The following is a 20,383-nucleotide window of genomic DNA, read 5'->3' as shown; positions in this document are numbered from 1 at the left end:
TCCCTTCCACTCCCTAAAGAGGAGGGTGGGGCCCTGGCTGCTGCGGCTTCAGTGGATTTAGCCCACACCTATGGACCGAAAGGTCGCCAGTTCAATTCCTGGTCAGGGGCACATGCCTCAGCTGCCAGCCAGGGCCCCAGCTGGGGTGTGTGAGAGGTGACTGACTGATGTTTCTCTTGCACATGTTTCCCTCCCTCTCTTTCTCCTTCCCTTTCCCTCTCTCTAAAAATAAATAAATAAATACTTTTTTTTTTTTTTAAGAGGAGGGTTGGGAGAATTGTGGTCTCTCTTCAAAGAGCTAAAGCTCTGTGAATCTGGGCTCTAAAAGGCAGAATGAGATCAATACATAGTAAGCAGGCGAGTAAATTTCCAGCAACTATGGGGACTGATCCTCTAACAGCTGATTAGCAACCTGATAGAGCTGCCTCAGTAATCAAGATGATCGTTATTCAACAAGAAGCCTGTTCAGAGTTAAATAAAGTAAAAAAGTGACTTGAATGCCCCCCAACAACCACTAGTTGTTTCTAGGGGTCTCGCCAAGGCCACCTCCCCCTCCCAGGTGTCACTTTCAAGAGCTGGGAGCTTTCCACACTCCCTGCAGTCTAGCTCAGGATCCATGTGCTGCACCGACTAGATGCACACCCAGCACTCCCCGCTTCCAGTTATGTGGGTAAATGCTTCTCATCGCTGCCCTTGGCCCAAGGCACCCCAATGTTTCTCCTGGGTTAACTGTTCTCCTTGCCTCCTTCCTCGTCTGCCTACATCCTCTTCTGAATCCAGAAGCTAGAATGTTTCTCTCATATTAAGTCAGATCACGTTATTCTTCTGCTCCAAACCCTCAACGGCTTCCCTGCCCACAAAAGTAAAGCCAAAGCCTCCATCCTGGGCATCGACCACGCTCTCCCACGCCCTGCTCCAGCCACAGCCCTCAGGGTCTTCGAGCTTCTGTCCGGGATGCTCTTCTTCCCTCGGAACCACATGACTCTTCCTCACTCCCTTCGGGGCTGCGATCAAATACTACTTTTTAAACAAGGCCTTTCCACTCAGGCCACCTATTTAAACTGCCACCACACCTGCTCCCTGCCCCAGCCCTCTCTACAGCCTTTTCCTCACAGCCCGTATCTCTATCTGACATATAATATACACAGCGGTCTCCCCCTCCTCGGTTTTGCTGGCTGTGGTTTCAGTTACTTGCAGTCAACTGTGGTCTGAAAATACTAAATGGAAAATTCCGGCAATAAACTATTCTTAAAATTTAAATAGCGTGCTGCTCTGGCTAGTGCGATGAAACCCGCGGCGGTCCGGCTCTGTCCTGCCCTGCACGGGCAATCACCCCTGGTTCAGAGCTATCTACTCTGTACGCGCTCCCTGCCCACCAGTCAGTCCCTCACCAGCCGCCTCTGTTATCGGATCGACTATTTCCACACTGAAGTGCTTGTGTTATTTTACTTAGGAAGAACAAGCACAGCGATGGTGGCAATCTAGATACAGGTTAAAGAGAGCCTGTAAAGTGCTTCCTGGGAGTGAAAAAGTGAAAGTTCTCGATTGAAAAGGAAGGGAAAAAAATTGTATGCTGAGGTTACAAAGATCTACTGTAAGAACAGATCTTCCACCTTGAATTGTGAGGAAGGAAAAGGAAATTTATGCTAGTCTTGCTGTTGTGTCGTAAACTGTAAAGTTATGGCCACAAGTGTGTGGTAAGTGCTTAGCGAGATGAAGGAGGCATTAAATTTGGGGGCGGAGACAGGAGCAGAAAACACATTCCCACGACAGCAACCTACTGTGCCAAATGGCACTGAGCCTGCGTGGAGACCTCAGCAAGGCGTCCCCCGAATCGAGGGACATGTCCTACAAGTAAGGGGCAGTTATACAGACTCAGGAATAGGTTCACACCAAAAAATGTAAAAACTTCTGGAGAAAAGAGACCCACCTCATTCACCTAATTTTTACTATAGAATAGTGCTGTAATTGTTCTATTTTTAGTTATTATTGTTCATCTCTTAGTATGCCTAATTTATACATTACACTTTACTGTAAGTATGTAAGCACATGAAAAAACTACTAGGGTTCATCACTATCTGTGGTTTCCGGGGTTTACACAGGTCTTGGAACATGCCCCCCACTTACTGACTGTCTTTGCCCGCTAGAATGTAAGGCCTAGGAAGGCAGGGATTTTGTTTGGTTGGTTTTTCCCTGCTACGTCCAGGCCTACAACAGTGCCTGGTGCAGAGTTGGTACTCAAAAAAATGGCTGTTAAATAAATGAATATATTACCACTTCTGGGACCCTCTGTACAATGTAGCCCTCAACAGGGTGTTGGCTCCCAGTCATATTCTATATTTTAAAGGCTTGAACTAAGGGGTCTCTGTCCCAGCCACTCTCTAAAGGAGGGCCTCTGAGAGACTCTGGTCCCGTGCCACCTGGGCTGTGATATGATATATGATCCCTTAACATAAGCATCAGAAACAAACAGTTCCCACAGAATCGTCTGTAACAGCAACACTGCAAGTACCTATCACGCTCCAGGTTCTGTGTTGTGCATAGTGTCGTGGTAATGAGATGCTTACACAGGGTTAGAATAACCAGAAATCGTTATTACAGCTCACATACAACTATAATAACCAGAAATCAATTCAGGGCAAAACCTTGGAAAATCCACCTGAATGCTTCATGCTTATACAATGAGTATGTCATGAGGCCAGTTGTAATTCACTTCTATTGTTAAACGCCTAACTATTCCTTTTAGAGGTGGAGCTGGCCAGAATTGCTCAGTAGCTCAAAAATCACTCCCAGCCACAGAAGCACTTTTCTAAAAGGAATGGCAGCTGCCTGCTCTGGCCAGAACAAGCACCTGGTAGACAGACGGGGCGCGGGAGGCTGAGCGGTTACCTCTTCGATTTCCAGGTCGATGTTGTACAGTGTCCTCTGTAAACGGAGGCTCCCCAGGTGGACATGCTTGCCCTCTTCCTCCTCGGGACTGGGCCGTTCATCGCTGTCCAGGAGGAGGTGGCCCTTCTGCTCTGCCAGCACCGCCTGATGCTCAGCGTGCTCCAGCTGCCTCACCTTCTCTTTCTTGCCCCTGGCAGCCCTCTTTTCTTTTTTCGTTTTGGGGGTCAGCTTGGGTGAGTTCTGGATACTGGAGTGGGAGGAGTCCCATGCCAAGGTGGCATTTTTCACCTCTATCTTGATGTGAGGACTGGCTGGTTTTTTCTTTATCATGTGAACCTCTTCCATCAGAAACAAACTCTGATAGGAGTTGTGAGAGAGGTGCAAAGATGAGACACTGGATCAAGACCAGGGAGACAAGCCTAGGGCGTACACTCACGCAGCAAAACACATCAGGCTATACAGTGGAAGGAAGCTGAAGGGCAAAAGGTAGCTCATTAGTGTAGCCCAGCCTCAGGCCCAGCAAGAGGTCACAGGGGTGTGGGGACACCCTCAGGAGGGACAGGGCCTTGTCAGTGGCCCAACGCACTACCAATGACATGCCTTTTCATCTCCTACCAGTCTCATGGGACCAAAAGACATCTAACTAGCCCATATGTGGGTCCTCGTTTTCCCCCAGGAGTTGCTGAGCTGCAGTGGGAAAGTGCAAGCAGAAAAGCTGAAGGGCTCGCTGCTCTCCTATGCAGATGCTCATCGCGCTGCTTCCCTCCCAGACCACTCCCTCGGGGCCTCAGAGCCTGTGGGCTTCCCCCACTCACAGCAGGCACAGGCCTTGGGGGGAGGCTGGGCAGAAACTGTGACCAGGCCCTGCTTGCTCACAGTTCAAAGAAGCGTCTATGGTTTTATCAACGGCAGAGTACACCTTCTTGCCAATAAGCTCTTGTGTCTTCGAAATCCTGCCTTGGAACTTGTGGAAACTCAAAACAACCAAAGGAATGGACTGGGGTGGAAGTGAAGGGTATCGCCCTCAGAAACATCCTTGAGAAGAGGGAACAAAACTCTCCCCCGACTCACTCCCAGAGGCCCACCGAGTTCTATCAGGGGGAGAAAACTGAAACGTGTGAAAAGCCAAGTGTTTCTGAAACACTGACGGAAATGAACCTCAGCTAGGGACGCCGATGCTTCCCTGACTTTGAACCCACTTCTGACAACACTCTTAAACAAGGGATCTTCTCTACAGAATGGCATCCCAGTTGGAGTCCCCATAGGATTTAAAAAATGAATTTTTAAAATAAATTCAAAACATTAGAGAGTCTTTAGAGAAAAGATGACCTGCAGGGTCAGAATTCTCCATTTAGTTACTGAGAACCCCAACTGGTTTGAAGGATGCGGGTGCTATTAAATGTATCAGATATGATATGTTTACAGATATGATAGCACGATACATTTGCTAAATGTGTCAGATAACCCTCTTCCCTAAGAGCAAGCCCTTTCTGCTGGATCCTGAACTTCTAAGCTTGCTCTTTTCCTCCTTTAAATCGCCAGACCTCCTGTTTATTCCTAACCTCCAGTCTTCCCAGAAGTGGCATAGTTCTAAATCTCCTAGCTAAGCCCTGGCTGGTGTGGCTTGATGGACTGAGTGCTGGCCTGTGAACCGAAAGGTCACATGCCTCTGGGTTGCATGCCAGGTCCCCAGTTGGGGGCGTGCAAGAGGCAACTGATAGATGTATCTCCCCACATCAATGTTTTTCTCCCTCCCTTCCCCTCTCTCCAAAAAATAAATAAATGAAATATTAAAAAAATAATAAATTGTGTAGTGTAGCTCAATAATAAACTGTCTAGCGTAGCTCAATGGATTGAGCTCGGGCCTGCAGATCAAAGGGTTGCTGGTTCTCAATTCCCAGTCAGGGCACATGCCTGGATTGTGGGCCAGGTCCCCAGGTGGGGACACATAAGGGGCAACCACACTCTGATGTTTCTCTCCCTCTCTTTCTCCTTCTCTTCCCCTCTCCCTAAAAATAAATAAAATCTTAAAATAAATAAATAAATCTTCAACATAAGAAAAAGAAAGAAAACAAAATAAATCTCCTAGATAATCTTCACACTTACTCAACATAGGTTTAGTTTCTGAAAATAGCAGTTGATTTCACTGGTCCAGGCAGAGCCTTTTCCTCAACTCCACACAGAGAAACCATATGCTGACAGAATTCCCACACTTCTCTCCACTAAAGAGTTACTCAAAGGGCCTTTTAAACCTCAGTGGATTATTTAAAAATGTGCTCGTGCCTCCAGTTTACACAGCTTCTTCCCTGCATTTCCTTCTCATGCCTCCCTGCGGCCCGTGCTCCTCCCAGGAGGATTCCGGCTTCGGGTCCCCTCTGCCTTGGTGTGCTGAGTCACACCACCTGAATGTGTACCTATGTGGGTTCGCACCCGCCAGGACAACAGAATCTTGGAGGTACAGAAACCACATAACTCAACTTCACCACAGGACCCTGGCCATCAAAACACCGCCCTTGTTCACCAGAAGAATCAAATCAGAATGTACCTGTTAAGCATGAGAGGGGTCTACTCAAGGGCTTCCAAGTAACACACATGATGCCTAGTTAAACTGTGATTCCCGAGAAACAATGAATCGTTTTTCACCGTAAGTATGTCCCATGCAACTATTAAATGGGTATCTTGTGTTTCTGTTTGCTAAAGCCGGCAACCCTACACTGGTGACCATTTTATCAGGAAAGTCACGAGGTGTGGCTTCTCACTGCCTCTCTACAGATTATCCCCCTTGTAGAAGGAAGAGAAGGGGAGGGGGTGGCAGAGGATGGGGGCGGGGCAGGGGAGAGGGAGGTTGGGGAGGAGGACACTGTCAAGGGGAATGAGATAGAAAGGGACTGAAGTCTCGTGGGGCATATAATAGAGCTGTGGTGGATTCTGCTTCCATTACTAAGTCCGATGCTTCCTGGGTAGAGGAAGGACTATGCTGAGAAAACCCACTTGCTAACAATGTAAGTCCTCGCTAGTAAGTGAAGACAGCTGTCGAGAAACGAGGAGAGAACAAATCTATACTGCAAACTCCTATTTCTTCACCCGAAATGCCATCAGATCAGCTCACTAACAAGGAAGAGAAAAATTTGCAGCCATTATCATTTGCTTTCTTCCATGACTGGATATTATGGGTTCAGCAAAATAAAGCTCTGGTTACAATGAGACCACTTCTTTTTCGATGGCTGTGGCTCTTCACCTTCTAGCAGCCAGATGGGGTGAGGAAGGGCAGGGGCTGGGGTGCATTCTTAATCCAAATTCACCAAGTTAACCATAAACAAGTAGAGTAGAAATAAATTGGGGAAAGCTATTCCTCATTCTTCTTAAGAGGTAAACCCTATTTGTTTTCTCTCGAACACCTAAGGAGATGCTATTAATCCCTGAAACACCTGCACCTTCCAGCCACCAGCACCACCTGCTTTGCTGCAGGTGTGCAGAAAATCCTCTGCAGTGGCTTTGTCAGAGAGTCCCCGCCCATCCAGGTGCAGTTCCTTTTTTTCTTTTCTTAAGTGTTAACCACTGTCAAATACCCCGCCTCCTTCTACCCTTCCTAATACAGCTCCCACTGGCACCACATATTTCTATTATTCTGAAGGCACAGAGAATCCAGGCAAGCTGTGAACCACCCCAGAAAAAAAAACTGGACACTTAACTGCATTTCTCCACGTAATCTAGTTTTACGACTACCCCATGTCATTGAAGTCCCTCCCTGTATCATGAGTGGCGATCACCGGCCAGGAAAAGGAAAGAATCAAAAAGGCCTCAGCATACTGACCAGTCAGAATGAGGATAGCATTTTGGCGGAGAAACGCAGTTGATCAAGGCGAGAAGAAGCTGACAGTCACCTGACAGTTCTGATCTGGGTCTGAATCCCTTAAAGGCCCAGTAAGTCACACTACACATGTCCACGTCCGATCCGGCAGAAGGGACTAGCTCTGAAGAGAAGCACTGAAATCCGGGGAGCCCAAAACTAGGGGGGCCATCTACAGATGGCGAAAACTCATTTACTGGAAAAGGTGACTAGTTCTATCCCTGAAGTCAGTCTCCTCCACTGCCCCTTTCTTACCAATTTGTCAAAAGGCTAAAAGGGAACAACAGCCAAGGTCAGCCAGCCTGTGTGGCCCACTGGGATAAAGGCAGCAGGTGGTTTTGCCAGGGACAGCTTCTGACGTGGAGGAAGAGAGGGGAGCCACTCACCTTAAACCTGTCGGCAGCAACCGATGCTTCTGAAAGGGATTTTACTGAGAATGGAGTTACTTTCAAAGCAAAAGTCATGGAATTGAAGACAGTCACCACTGTGAAAGCCTGAAAAGAGAAGAAACTGCGGTTGATGATGCTTTGCAACTAAAATCACAGAGGTCATCAACCTCCTTCCAGGTTTAAGGAAGGCTGCCACTTGACTCCCAAATGTTGGTATGAGGCAGATACATTTTTTAAAATCCTCACCTGAGGATATATTTATTGATTTTTGAGAGCGAGTAAGAGAAACATGGATGTGAGAGACACTGATTAGTTGCCTCCCGTCCGTGCCCCAGGGATCAAACCTGCAACTTAGGCATGTGTCCTGATCGAGAATCAAACCTGAAACCTTTTGTTGTACAGGACGATGCTCTAACCAACTGGGCAACCCAGCCAGGGCTGAGTCAGATACATTTTTTTAAAGGTAGAGCTTTTATGAGCACTTCAATTAAAATTTGCAGCAAAGCTGAATCACAGGATAATTTGTATTTTCAGAATTAAACTCAAAAGTTGAGCTGACTAACAATGACCTGTACATCATTTGTATATTGGTGCCGAATCCTCCCTCTTCCACTTCTCAGCTTAATCACACATGTGAAGAGATACCTTCTGATTATTGGGGGAACCTCCAAACCCAGAAACAAGAGGACCAGAGCTTCCCTGCACGTGGCATCTCTGCATTTCCCCAACCCCGAGGGCTCGCTGACCTGTGCCGCTGTGAGATCAAAGCCCAGGACCATGTGCACAGAGAATGTCACCACGCTGGCGATCACCATCACAATGGGAGCCACACCCACGGTGATGCTCTGGAAGTACCCAGCTTTTTCCAATATCCGCCGTTCCTCCTCTCGGGTTTCTGAGAACAAGAAGGAAGCCACTTTCTAAAAAGCGAGCCAAAAGAAATCTGCAATATCGCTCCTCTGCCACCAAATAAGACTCGGTAGGTCTTTGGTCACACACAGGTTTTAAAAAGACCCTCTAACGCCGGTGGTGCAAAGACTAGGTCACCAGGACTATCAATCCCTACCACGGACTGGCACACAAGCCTGAGGTTTGAAACGGATCGAATCACAGGAGTGTCTCTAAGGGCAAACTGCACTGCGTATCTATACAACGATCACCTGCTGCCTCCGTCGGTTCTCTTTGCAAATTTCTTCTGTACAGAAGGGTCAAACACATTAGTTGTACCTGCAACTGGCAGTTTTGCTTGCTGACCTAGCTGTTGTTTATTTCTTGCCTAGGTACTTACAGGCAAGACTGCGCAACAGCAATGAGAATTAAAAGGAGCTAAGGGTTCAAGTGCCCACTGTAAGTGGGCACTGAGATCGGGACTTTCACACAAAAAGCAGGAGGGTGACCGACAGATGAAATGCAACTGCTGTAGGCAGAATGATTTTCTCAAATAGTTGCCACACTGACACCTTTATTCACAGAGCAACCCTAGAATAACGAGAGCACGATGTAGGAAGTATGATAATAAAGTGGTGAGGTATTTCCAAACAAACTTTTCAACTTAAAGGAAGTTCTCCTGAGAGGCTGTGTATGGACCTGAAGGTATTACGCTGCCCAAGACTCTGCGAACTACCTTCAGCTGGCTTGTTAGCCACATTTTAAAAAAATGTCCGCCTCATTGCTTTAAGTTACCATATACCTTGTCCGAATCTGTAATGAGCAAGAATGCTCCTTTCAAACTCACACACACAGGTGAAGATACCAACGTTAGGGGTGTACGGATGAGTGGAATCTCAGGAAGGTTACAAAACTCCAGAACCTGAGGGCCAGAAAGGCCCATCAGCGGTCACTTTGCTAACAACGTGCTTCGCAGACTTCCCGTTGGCATCCGCTTTTTCCATTTTTACTGGCAACAAACTCACTACTAAATGAAGCAGCCTCATCCACTGCTGGAGAGTTGTGAGTGGTCCCTCTCTGGATGACCACTCACATATGAAGTTTATGAAACTGGACACAATACTGCTGGAGGTTTAACTGACAAACCAAGCAGTGAAAAAGAAACAGCTTCCTTGATCGGAACATGGTAGTTCCATTCAACGTAAAACTGCATTTCACTTTTTAGCTGTAGTGTATTCGGGTCAGCTCACTATGAGGTCATGGTCAATGAACATATCTTTTACATGTAAATTAAGTTTACATGTAATTGTATCTTCTTTTTCAAACTCTAAAGTGTCTCTAAATACATCCCTCTTAAATTTCACCTTTGTTAAAGGCCCATCATTCTAACTTTTGCTGAGATCTGTTGAATGTTCAGTCTGTGCTAATTACTCTGCCATGTTTTGTAGCATTAACATATCACATTTACGTCTGCATTTAATTTATGGATCATGGCAGAGACAGACATTGAGAACCTTGTAACTCAACATAAAGTAATTGACTGAAAAGTTAAAAATAAGAGAACAGGCCAGAAAAGCCTACGAGTAAGTCACTGAGCCAGTCCAGGGTCCGTCTGCCTTGATCCCTCACCTAGCGCTTCTCCCAGCACCTCCTTCCCCAGGGTCTCACGCCGAACTGCCGTGGGGGCGCGTGTACCCCCAGAGCACCGAGGGCAGCAGTGGAGCTCTCAGCAGCCACGTGGTACTGTTTCCTGAGATGTCACCACGGCCAGACCAGAAACAGCCTGGGTGGGGTCAGAGTATAGGACAGGGATCTTCAAAATGGAATGAATTGCTCACAATGAGCTGAATCACCCTGGTGGGAGGGTGGAAATCACAGAGTTCTCAGGCCTCAAGTTCCTCATCTGTGATATGAGGTCATGAGTCCGAGTGGCTAAGGTCCTTACCAATGTAAACTTTGTAAGATATTACAAGAACCTAAGTTATTATCTCCCAGGACTTTAGGGTTCCTGGAGCTAACATGCTCAGGAAGCAGAGGAGTCAAAGTCCTCCTACCACGTATACACGTGGCGTCTGTACACTCACTTTGGACACTTTGAGAAAATGCTTTGACCCAGGCATACATTTTAATAAATTTAATGTAGGTGAGGACTTCGTTCATTTTCTGGACACGGTCATCCGTGGTGGTTACACATTTTCTTCTGAAATATGCAGTGATCCGTGACACAAACATCTGAAAGGAAAAAGAAGTGTGATGCCAAATCAGGGCTTATCAAAGTTAAGAACTATCTAGTCTTCCTGGGAAATAAAATCTATTTAAGATTTTTATAAATCAAATGAGTGCCATGTACTTGTACTGCTTTTAATAAAAGCAAGTTTATTAAATCATAATCAAATGTTATTTAATTCTTAGCTCGTGTAAGACAAATACTGTTCTTATAGTAAGCACAGATACTGAGTGCTAACGAAGGGGAGCAGGAGAGCCCTATTAGTATGAATTTGAGACAGAATGATTCAAAGCACTCCTGTGTTACTGGGGGGCAGGGTTCCCCCGCTGGTCTTTTCATTCACTCAGATTTTCTCTTTTTAAAATCTCTACTATAGCCCTGGCTGGTGCAGCTCAGTGGACTGAGGGTGGGCCTACAAATCAAAGGGTGGCTGGTTCGATTCCCAGTGAGGGCACATGCCCGGGTTGCAGGCATGGTCCCCAGTAGGAGGCGTGCGAGAGGCAACCACACACTGTTGTTTCTCTCCTTCTCTTCCTTCCTCCTTCCCCTCTCTCTAAAAGTAAATAAATAAAATCTAAAGAAGAAATAAATATAAATAAAAATAAATAAAAATCTCTACTTAAGCAACACCTCATTTCCTCAAGTCCAAATTTTGCCTATGTAAACTGGGCACTGTCTCCAGCTCCTTCTAGACTTTTCCAAACCAGGATCTGCTTTGAGGAAATTTCCAAGAAGAGATGTGATACTTCAGTGGTGCCTACTATACATAACATAATGGAAGTAACTAATCTCAGGAGAAGCTGCCAAAATACAGTAAAAAGGCTTGCTCACCATTGCTGGGTAAAAGAGGATAAAAACAGCTGATCCCAGGAAGCCTGTTGGTCCCAGAATAATTACATTATAAATCATGCCCAGGATAGCAACTATGGGTCCTCCAGCCAACAAGCTGCCAACGGCGGCAGCCTCGAACATTCTCTGCCCGTCGTTGGAGCACAGGTTGATGAGCTAGAAGACACGAAGAACAGTGAGAGGACCCTGCAAGGATGAGAGCCACTTGTGTCAAGAGGAGGAAAAAGGGCAAAGCAGGAACCTAAAGGAAAGAAAGAGCTCGGCCGGGGGGGCTTTCTCTCTGCCCTGAAGCAAAGACCCCGTACTCACCTCACCCACAGACTTCTCCTTAATGTTCTTTAACTTAAGGATCTTCTTAAACGCCATGGTGAGGATGGCCCCCCGCAAGCGGACGCCAGTTCGGTAATTCAATGCCCAAGTCAGTGCAAGCGACCAAGAGCGCACGATTTCCGTCAGGAGGAGGCCCAGGACTAACAGCAAGCTGTACTTGAGATTAGAATCTGTGCCCTGGGAGTACTCCAAGAGGTGCTTCACCATGAAGGCCTACAGGGAGAAACACACACCGCTGTCAGCATCTGCACGGCACCCGCACACCATGCGGCAGCTTTATGTTAAGTTAGAAAGAGGAGGCAGCTCCACTGTTCAGTGATAAGTGGATAAGCAGGGAAAAACCTCCTTGGAGGACAATCTGCCTGCAGTCATTTACTGAGGGCGTCTTGCAGGAGGTAGTTCCGATTTGAAATGTTTTTCCTTAAGGACACCACCACACCCGATACACTCTTTCTAATGTAACATAAACCTATCCGTCAGCTGAAATTAATTCTAAACACACGGTCATTAAAAAAAGTATATATTCGACTTTGGTCCAGCATCTCCACACATTGATATATTTCTTTAAATGAAATTATGAACCTTTTTTGGATTGTTTCAAACGTGCTTATTTGATAAAAAGGAACAGTGTACCTACAGTTGGACTGGGGAAGAGTGAGAAGTGCATTTGCAAAACATTCCTGAAAATAAACATCAGCAGTTTAATAGCACAGAAGGGAGCAAAACAAAGCAGACTTTCACAAATCCAGAGACCCTCCCATGGGCCCGCCCCACTCCCCGCTCCCTCCCAAAAACAAAAACATGTTACCTCAGGTAGCATATGTCTAACACCACCTGCAGTGAGGAAGGCAGCAGCCCCCAAGAACCGCCGCGTGCCACCTCCAGCTCTGAGGTCCTGCAACGCCGGAGCACACACTCATACAAGGCACATTCAGCAACAGGATTGAATACCAGCAAGTGGGAGGTAATGTACTTTTATTGAAAATGAAAAAAAAAAAAGTACCATCTTCAAAGAGCATCTCACAGACACTGTACAACAGGAGGAGCATTGCAGTAACATACATGGGAACATACAGAGTCAAGTTATACAAGGCTAGCCATCTAACAGGTCATCTGGCCTCCGCCCATCGGATTAGCTACACATAGTGGAAGTACAGAACAGAGCCAGCATCTGTTTCCAGAGTCCGGAGGAGTACAGCGAGCGGACAGCACTTAACCGGTTAGGGCTCCTGACGCTGCAGTGAAGCTGCAATGGAGGAGACTCTCCAGGAATAAAGACCTTGCTGCTAAGGAAAGAGAATTAAAAACAAAACAAAACAAAAAAACAAACAAAAAAAACCCGAACCCAAAACTCCCCAAAGCAGTTAACTCCACTTAAAATTGCTGGCGCTATCGGTTCGCTAGGCTGTGAGCAATGACTGACTTCTGCTCAGGACAGAAGACAAAAATCTAGGCCTCGAGGAAAAACGGGTGGCATCCTTCAGTCTTTCCAAGTCCCAGCAGCTAAAATGGGTCTTGCCAAAAATGAAACAAAACAAGCTACAGCAAAAGAAAGCCAAACCAATCCCCCACCCAGAAGGAAGAAAAAAAATTAGAGAGAAACCCACCCACCCACATACCCCGGAACCTCCTAGCAGAGGGCACTGGAACTGGAAGCCAGCTCTGAACGACAGACAAAAATGGAGGCCAAACACAAGTGTCCCGAGGCAGCTAACGCTGCATTCCAGACCCAGACTTGCTCTGGGTGAGCTGGGATTTCTCACTTTTCCTAGAGGAGGTTAATACCAGATGTCCACTAGACCCTAAGAGATCCCCACCAATCAGATTGATGTCAGTCTCTGTAAACAACCTGATCATGTCAACAGGAGATTGCAGATGCCAAGAACTATCGTATTTCACCTTTCCCCTCCCTCAGATTTTTAGGTTTATATCCATTGTTTGGGTCACCACTGCATACAGCTGGGTTGTTGGTTTACTAGCAAGAAGATTGGCTTCTTTTCCAGTATGCAATCCAAAATGCAGAACTGAGTCACTGAGTGGCAGGGTCGAAACCCCATTTTCCTCACGTGAAGCGACTCAGTAAGATGGCGGTGCAGTAAAGCATTTTCTCACACACCTCGGCACTGACGGAACAGTCTCCAAAGGAAGGCGTGAAAGGACAGCAGGATGTAGTTGGGGGTTCTTTCTCTCCCATACCTTTAGAGTGCCATTTTTCAGCACGGTAATAGCACTAGTACCTCCCACAGGGGAGGAGCCGGGGAAGGTAAAAGACATAATGAACACACTTACACTATGCAAAACTTTCAAAGGGGGAGGGGGAAAAAAAGAGGAAACAGCAGATTAAAGAATTTCCAACACAGAGGGTTTTTAAAAAACATTACATTTCAAACCATTTTGTATGGGATAAAGAGGAAAAAAAAGGTTTTCATGGCAAATCCAAACAAAATTTAGTTTTAAAAAGCTACAAATATATCACGTCAATTTAAACAAACTGGGAGAAAACTTGAGATGGTCAGCATAGCTGTCTGGCTGTGGAAGACATTCCCAGTGAATAAACATTACCTTACCTGAACTCTTGGCGAGAGATTCTGCCCAGCTTGACTCTCTCATTCTGACCGCAGAATACAGCCAATCCTGAAAATTCTAAAGAACAGCTTCTGTCACTGGTTCCACTACAGAGAGACTCCCCCCAAATCCAGATTCTGACAGCACCAAGCAAGCTGCAGCTGGAGAGAGGTTGGAAGGGTGGAAAACTTACCTCTCTAGAGGCTTTTCACTGTCCTTTCCCCAAAAGGCCCTCTGGCTGAGTTAGCATTCACCAAGAGATATAGCACTGCAGGAAGGAGCCTTCTCTTGCAGATCTACAGGGCGGATGCTAATTCTTTACACACACATCATAGGTCAGGCCTGGTCTTTTAAAACTGTTTTAATCCAAGAAGGCCACAGATCATCTCTGTAAATTCATCAATTTGGCCCCTCGTCTTAGGTCAGGACCATACCCTTACAGATGCTGGTATTCCATTAATGTGATGGTGACCCTTGGGCGCCCTGCACAGAGTGCCGGTCCACTGGCATCACTGACTCCTTGGATCATCCTGATCAGGCATGTCCAGCCCTGGCTGGCCAGCAGTTTAAAACAAAACACAACCACTTGATTGGGTTGCATCTGCTCTGCACATGGCTACCAAGGTTCAGTGAGGCCTGAGGGGAGATAAGAAACATGCCCTATTCAGGGAGTGGGTTCTTATGTGGATTTCTGTAAGAGCAGACCAAGCCAGTTTGGAAGGTGTGCCACATTTGCAAATGTGCAGAAATCTAAATGGGGTGTTCCTCGAAAGGATTTAAGTCCACAGACAGAAGGTACGCTCATTGCTAGTACCAATCTCGAAACCAGCCTGATTGCTCAATTTCCAATGGGAAAGGAACCGATTAGAATTGGAGCTCCAAAAAAGATGTTTTGCATTCTTTGCAATTTTAAATGATTTTATCAATTAGAGAGGCTGTGGACGGCCACTGCTTTGTCAACTGTTCTAGGATGCATCTCGTGAACTCCTACAAGCCTCAAGGTGTTCTTCCCCAAGCACAGAGAGAAGAAAAAGCATGCTGCTGTTTTCCTATTAAAGGAAGACTCTCTCGGCTTTCCCTGATGTCTAGAAGAATTTACTGAAGATCAGTATTTCAGTGAGCGGTGCCTTGAGAGATTAAGGAATACACAGATGCTCAGCAGAGTGACTGGAGGCCCCCAACTAAACATGCATAGGTAATTTTTTCCCAGGTGAAAAATTAAAATCCCAACAATCTATGGAGTAAGTTTTCTCTTGGTGAGGGGAGCCAGAGAAGTTCTTGCATTGTCCAAATGTAACCAAAAAGCCTGTACAGCGTGCTACCCAGTGGATAGAATTCCATGAGGATCAGAGCAGCCGCCAGCCCTGTAGTGAAACAATGACAGAAGCTCTTCTTGGGGGAAGCTGGCCCTATGGAAACGTTTGCCATTTTGGTCAATAACATAATATTCAGTTACGTGGTCCCTCTTACTTAAAACTTACACAAAAATGTGTTAGTCGGTCAACAATCAATGTAGAAACACAGTAACAGAAAAGTAGTTTTTCTGCTTCAGAAAAAGAGATCAAATCTTTTCTAAAAGGCATCAAACATTGAGAAAAAAACAGCAGAAAAATTGTAAATTAGTTTTACCTAATCACTATGCATCTTAGGCACATACTTACCAAAACCATGAACCTCCAGCTTACCCACACACGGAAAATGCACAGTACAGTAGCACTACTGCTTCGATGCCTCAAGGCAAATATGTAGAGAATAGATTTAATCAAAGTCTCAAGGGTAAGGAAGCACAGCAGGTGTAAAACAGGTGTCCAGAAAACAGGGTGCACGTCACGCTTACCTACTCTGCTCCAGCACACACTAGGAAAAAACCATGGCTGCCACCCCGACACTCGCCACACAGTTTCCACTACAGACCAAACTGAAAATGGACTCCGGGTTAGACACTAAAAACCTCAACAGTCCCCTAGTGTCTTCGGGACTCATCTGCCATAGAACCGTCAGACACGTGACAACGCTGCCTCCAGGTATCTGGTGGACCACCAGCACTAGCTCCACAGCTTAGGCCACACAAGACTCCTCTCACCCATTCACAGCACTGAGAGACACATCTTCCCAAACCGAGACTGTCATCTCATGTCAACACACAGCAAAGGAGCACAATCCTGCACAGAGCCAGAATCAGTCAGTTTCACCCCCGCCCCAGGAAAGCAAGCCTGTTCCATTTCTTATCTGGCAACACAGCCCCCACATCCTTCCAGCCGCTGACCAGCCACCACTCACTCCAAAACCAATTGTTCCCTTTCCACAGACCTGGAGGCATCTCTAAGGCTGCTAACTAGCCCAAAGGTGAGCGCAACCCCTGCAACAGAACAACAGTGTTAGAGCTGGCCATGGCCGGGCCCCTGGAGACTGTCAGAAAGGATGGTTAGGACTTACTGGTCCACTGAAGCCAGCCAGCTGCGTGATCATCAGGCACACGATGGAGAGGATGAGCCTGGTGCGGCAGAAGATCCACACAACCCTTCGGAGGGAAGCAGCTTCTGGCCCAACTTCATTCAGCTCTTCTTGCCACAGTCTCTCTAGTCTTAACAAGGGCACATGTCCTCCGTTACACATCTCCCCAGGGAATAAACACACCCTAGCTTCCTTCCTGCCATCACTTTTTGTCTCCAGGCTTTGACACCACGCACACAAATCTTTCCTTTAAAATTATGTACATAGCACTCGCCTTCGGGGGAAAAAACAAAAACAAAAAACCCTTCCTGGGTGACTACATATTTACCCTGCATAAGGAGCCTCTCAGGATACAGAAAGTGATGAAAACAAAAGTCTTTCCTTCCACCCAGAAATATTATCCATCCCTGCATAGAATTTGTGGATAAGAACTTCATTTCTCAAGGGTTCCCAACCCTCTCTGAAGGACCCCGTTGTAAAATGTAAAGGTGTAAACTAGATTTTAATCATGACAATGAGCTACCACAAAAATGTATTCTGTCACAAGGCGGCAACATAACCTCCCTGTAGACTCAGGAAGAGAAGCGGGGCTGAGAGAGAGAGAGAAAGCCCGTGGTTAAACAGGAGTAAAGGTGAAATAGGAGATAAAGCAGAAGAGCAAAGAGAAAGTCATCCCAGGCTCCCCTCCCTCCGTCGGCTAGCTCAGATCCTGAAACGACCCAGAGCCGAGGACTCCACACTGCTGCACCCACACCCCTAGCTCAGGCCCTACGCATCCCGTGGGTGGGTCGCCAGAGTGGACCAGACACGCCTACCTTCTGCAGTTCACGTCGGAAGACTCGTACTTGGACAAAGACCAGACATCCTCCATGGAGAGCTCCCTCTTCTTGTGGGCCAGGTGGGCCAGGGGAGAAAGCCAAGAAAAAGTCATACAGGAGAAGAGCCCAGCATTATCCACTGGGTGCTGGTGTCTAAGGAGAGAACACCCAAAGCACAACACCATCAACATGCATCAAGATGCCAGGCGGCATTTATAACACCATCTAGTAAACGGAGCTCCTGACTATAATTAGGGCTCTCCAAATAGTCCGATCTTAGCCTGCATTGTCAACAGCCCTTTTGGTGCTTCGCAGAGAAGTCATTAAGCAGGAGAGCCTCTTACTTGGAAGTGGTCCGAATGGGCTTCAGAGCACTTAAGCTGTGGTGGTACTTCCCCTTCGGATGTTCCTCATCCAGGATTCTGAGCTGAGAATGCGTACAGACATCCAAGGAAAGGCCCTCCGCCCGGGCTGCTGTTTCCAAGGCGTCTTGGCATTCCAACTGTTTGGACAGAGAGGGAGAGAAGACATCAGAACAAATCTACGTGACACAACAGCCCTAACTGCAAGCCAGGTTCATCTTAACTGAGAAATTCCAAATGTTCAGAGGGCTAGACGTCAACTTGGGTGGTACGAACTCACTAAGGAACATTAAACCAGACATCTAAAACTTCTAAACTAATTGACTTCATTTTTTAAAAACGTTTTAGGTCCAGTAACATTGAGCAGAAAGTACAGGGAGTTCCCATGTACCTTCTCATCTGCCCCCTCCGCTCCCATCTGCTTCCCATTACGAACACTGCGCATTAGTGAGGAGCACCTGCTACCGATGAGCCAATACTGACGCATTACCTTGAAGTCCATAGTTTACATGAGAATTCACTCTTTGGGTTGTACATTCTAAAATGTGCATTTTGTCCCCAAAATGTTTTATCTTTCATCTCCCAACATGGACTGACAGTTGCTTACTTTACTAACTGCAAATACTTTTACCCATTTTCTCCGACAAAAAATTCAAGATCACCCGCAATTCAACAGCCCTGTCATGCAGAAAGAGCCAGCATGTACACAGGACGCCTGCCTTTCCTTTCACCAGCAACAGGGAAGGCAGAACAGCTAAAGAGCTCCAATATCCAGATTTCTGCAGCATGAAGCAGGGGGTCTCATGAGTTGAAATACAAAGTTATACATACTCGCTTATAAAGCTTATACATGTCAGTGAATCAGGTGAACAAAAATGCATGTAATTCAATGTCTGACTCTGGCAGAAGAGTATGGGCCAAGAACCAGGACACATCTGTCCCCACTTGCTCTAACAGTAACTCAAAGTGTACGCCTTCCTGTCCCAAAAGCAGAAGTATTTTTCCTCAAGAAGGATAATGAGTCCATCGCCCTTTTCTCACACCATCACAAATACTTCCAGCAATTACTGGGAAGCAGAAAGAACAGAGCCCCGAACTGAGGAAGAGTTAAGAGCTACAGCACCTAACACACTGCGCGCCCGACACAAAGTAGAGCCTCTACTGTTCCCTCCCCGCTTTTCCACACAGAACAAACGTCAGCTGAACGGAAAGAGCAGATTTCGCGCATGGGGCCCCCAGTCGGCGTGGGTGCCTAGGTGCACTGCTCCTCCAACACAACAGCTTCCATTCACAGGCGGGGCACTGCTGCTCAGGATCAGGAAACTGCACAGCTCAGGCAAAAGGGAAGCACACTTCTCTCCTTTCGTCAAAAGCAAGGCAGACCAGTTTCAAGAGAATAACAGCACAATGACAAATGAGTCAACACTTAATTCAAAGAATTAAGTCCTACAAAGTCCTTAGGCATACCGTAAATACTTATTTAGTGGTTAGGGACTATGATACCTAATAAGAAACTAAATAAAGGCTGCTGAGATTCAAGTACACACAAAGGTTGTGTGTTTTAAACCTTTAGGCTGCCTATAACCACAAGGGGAAGAAAAGAAAACCTTTGGATTGATAAAAAAGAAAGTTACACTAAAAATACAAACATACCTATTATATGGAAGTAGAAACTGGAAGTATGTACAGAGTAAGAACAGACTATTACAAGGACCAGCCTTATTCAGATATCTAAAGCTTCAAAAGAAGAAAAAAATGAAAGCAACACCACCCCAAGTGTGCACTGGGTATCTGCCAAATTGGACCATGTGCTGGGCCATAAAGCAAACCTGAACCAATTTCAAAAGACTGACACAATACAGTGCACGGTCTCTGACCACTTGGGACTCAGAATTCAGTAACAAAGACAACAAGGAAAATCTCCCCATATTCAGAAATTATGCAGCACACTTTCAAATAATAGGCGTTAAAGAAGACATCAAATGGATATCAGTAAACAGTCTGAGGTAAATGGTTAGGAAGAAATTATAACACATCAAAATTTATGGGATGCTGCTAACGTGAGTGTAGAGTGAGGGTGTGAGTGCCTTCAAAGTGTGTATTAAAAAGGAAGAGTGAGAAATCGACGCTCCACGCTAGTGCCTGGCAGCATCTTCTACAATGGGCCAGACTGCAAATATTTTAGGCTTTGTGGAGCAAGAGGTGCAATTGAGGATATTTTGTAGGTACTTACATTACAAAAGAAAACAAATGTCCACAAAATGTTTACTGATGAAATTCAAAATATAATAATAACAGTACAATTTTTCTGTAATACGGTCTACTAATAAAATAACATTTCACTTAATTAGAGTTTAAAATGGTTTCCCCTTTCACCTGCTAATGCTGATGAAATCTTCATCTGTTAATGCTGACTTGTGGTAAGATTTTACAATTTCCTCTTTGAAAATGTCTTTTCACACAGACAGGTCCTGCCAAACACTGAAAAGCAACCCATGAGTGTGTGACTTCAACTGGGCACATTTACCTCTTGGAAGGCACTATAGAATCCCACTAGATCTTTCTCTTGACAGCTGCCTTTTTTATGACATTACATTGTGGCTGACACTACATTACATTCTAACTGAAAGTTGGTGGAAGCTACTGAATGGCTGAATGAGATGGATTGTTTAAATCGTGGCAAAATATATATAACATAAAATTTGCCATTTTTAACACTTTAAGCATAAAATTCTGGGGCATTAACTATATTCACAATGTTG

The 20,383-nt window shown here is 45.9% G+C and overlaps 1 protein-coding gene across 4 annotated transcripts in view; it reads right to left on the bottom strand.

Annotated features, from left to right (window-relative positions):
* The window catches only part of ABCC5 (ATP binding cassette subfamily C member 5), an 84,177-nt gene that overhangs the window by 37,035 nt on the left and 26,759 nt on the right, over window positions 1-20,383 (bottom strand). For 3 of the 4 annotated variants that reach the window (XM_053657657.1, XM_037154830.2, XM_053657660.1), the window contains 9 exons: window positions 17,604-17,761; window positions 17,257-17,412; window positions 16,424-16,571; window positions 11,402-11,635; window positions 11,075-11,248; window positions 10,101-10,248; window positions 7,875-8,023; window positions 7,126-7,233; window positions 2,890-3,246 (listed from right to left, as the gene is read on the bottom strand). In XM_053657657.1, the coding sequence (XP_053513632.1) occupies window positions 2,890-3,246; window positions 7,126-7,233; window positions 7,875-8,023; window positions 10,101-10,248; window positions 11,075-11,248; window positions 11,402-11,635; window positions 16,424-16,571; window positions 17,257-17,412; window positions 17,604-17,761 (1,632 nt within the window). Of the gene's footprint in view, window positions 1-2,889; window positions 3,247-7,125; window positions 7,234-7,874; window positions 8,024-10,100; window positions 10,249-11,074; window positions 11,249-11,401; window positions 14,066-16,423; window positions 16,572-17,256; window positions 17,413-17,603; window positions 17,762-20,383 lie in introns of those variants that run through there. The other variant, XM_037154831.2, reaches the window with a different exon arrangement.

This window comes from Artibeus jamaicensis, unplaced genomic scaffold, assembly GCF_021234435.1.
Source record: "Artibeus jamaicensis isolate MK-2021 breed Jamaican fruit bat unplaced genomic scaffold, CSHL_Jam_final scaffold_474, whole genome shotgun sequence".
NCBI lineage: Eukaryota > Metazoa > Chordata > Mammalia > Chiroptera > Phyllostomidae > Artibeus > Artibeus jamaicensis.
The sequence above is the reverse complement of the archived record's forward strand: the minus strand, read 5'-3'. Positions and strand labels throughout refer to the sequence as shown.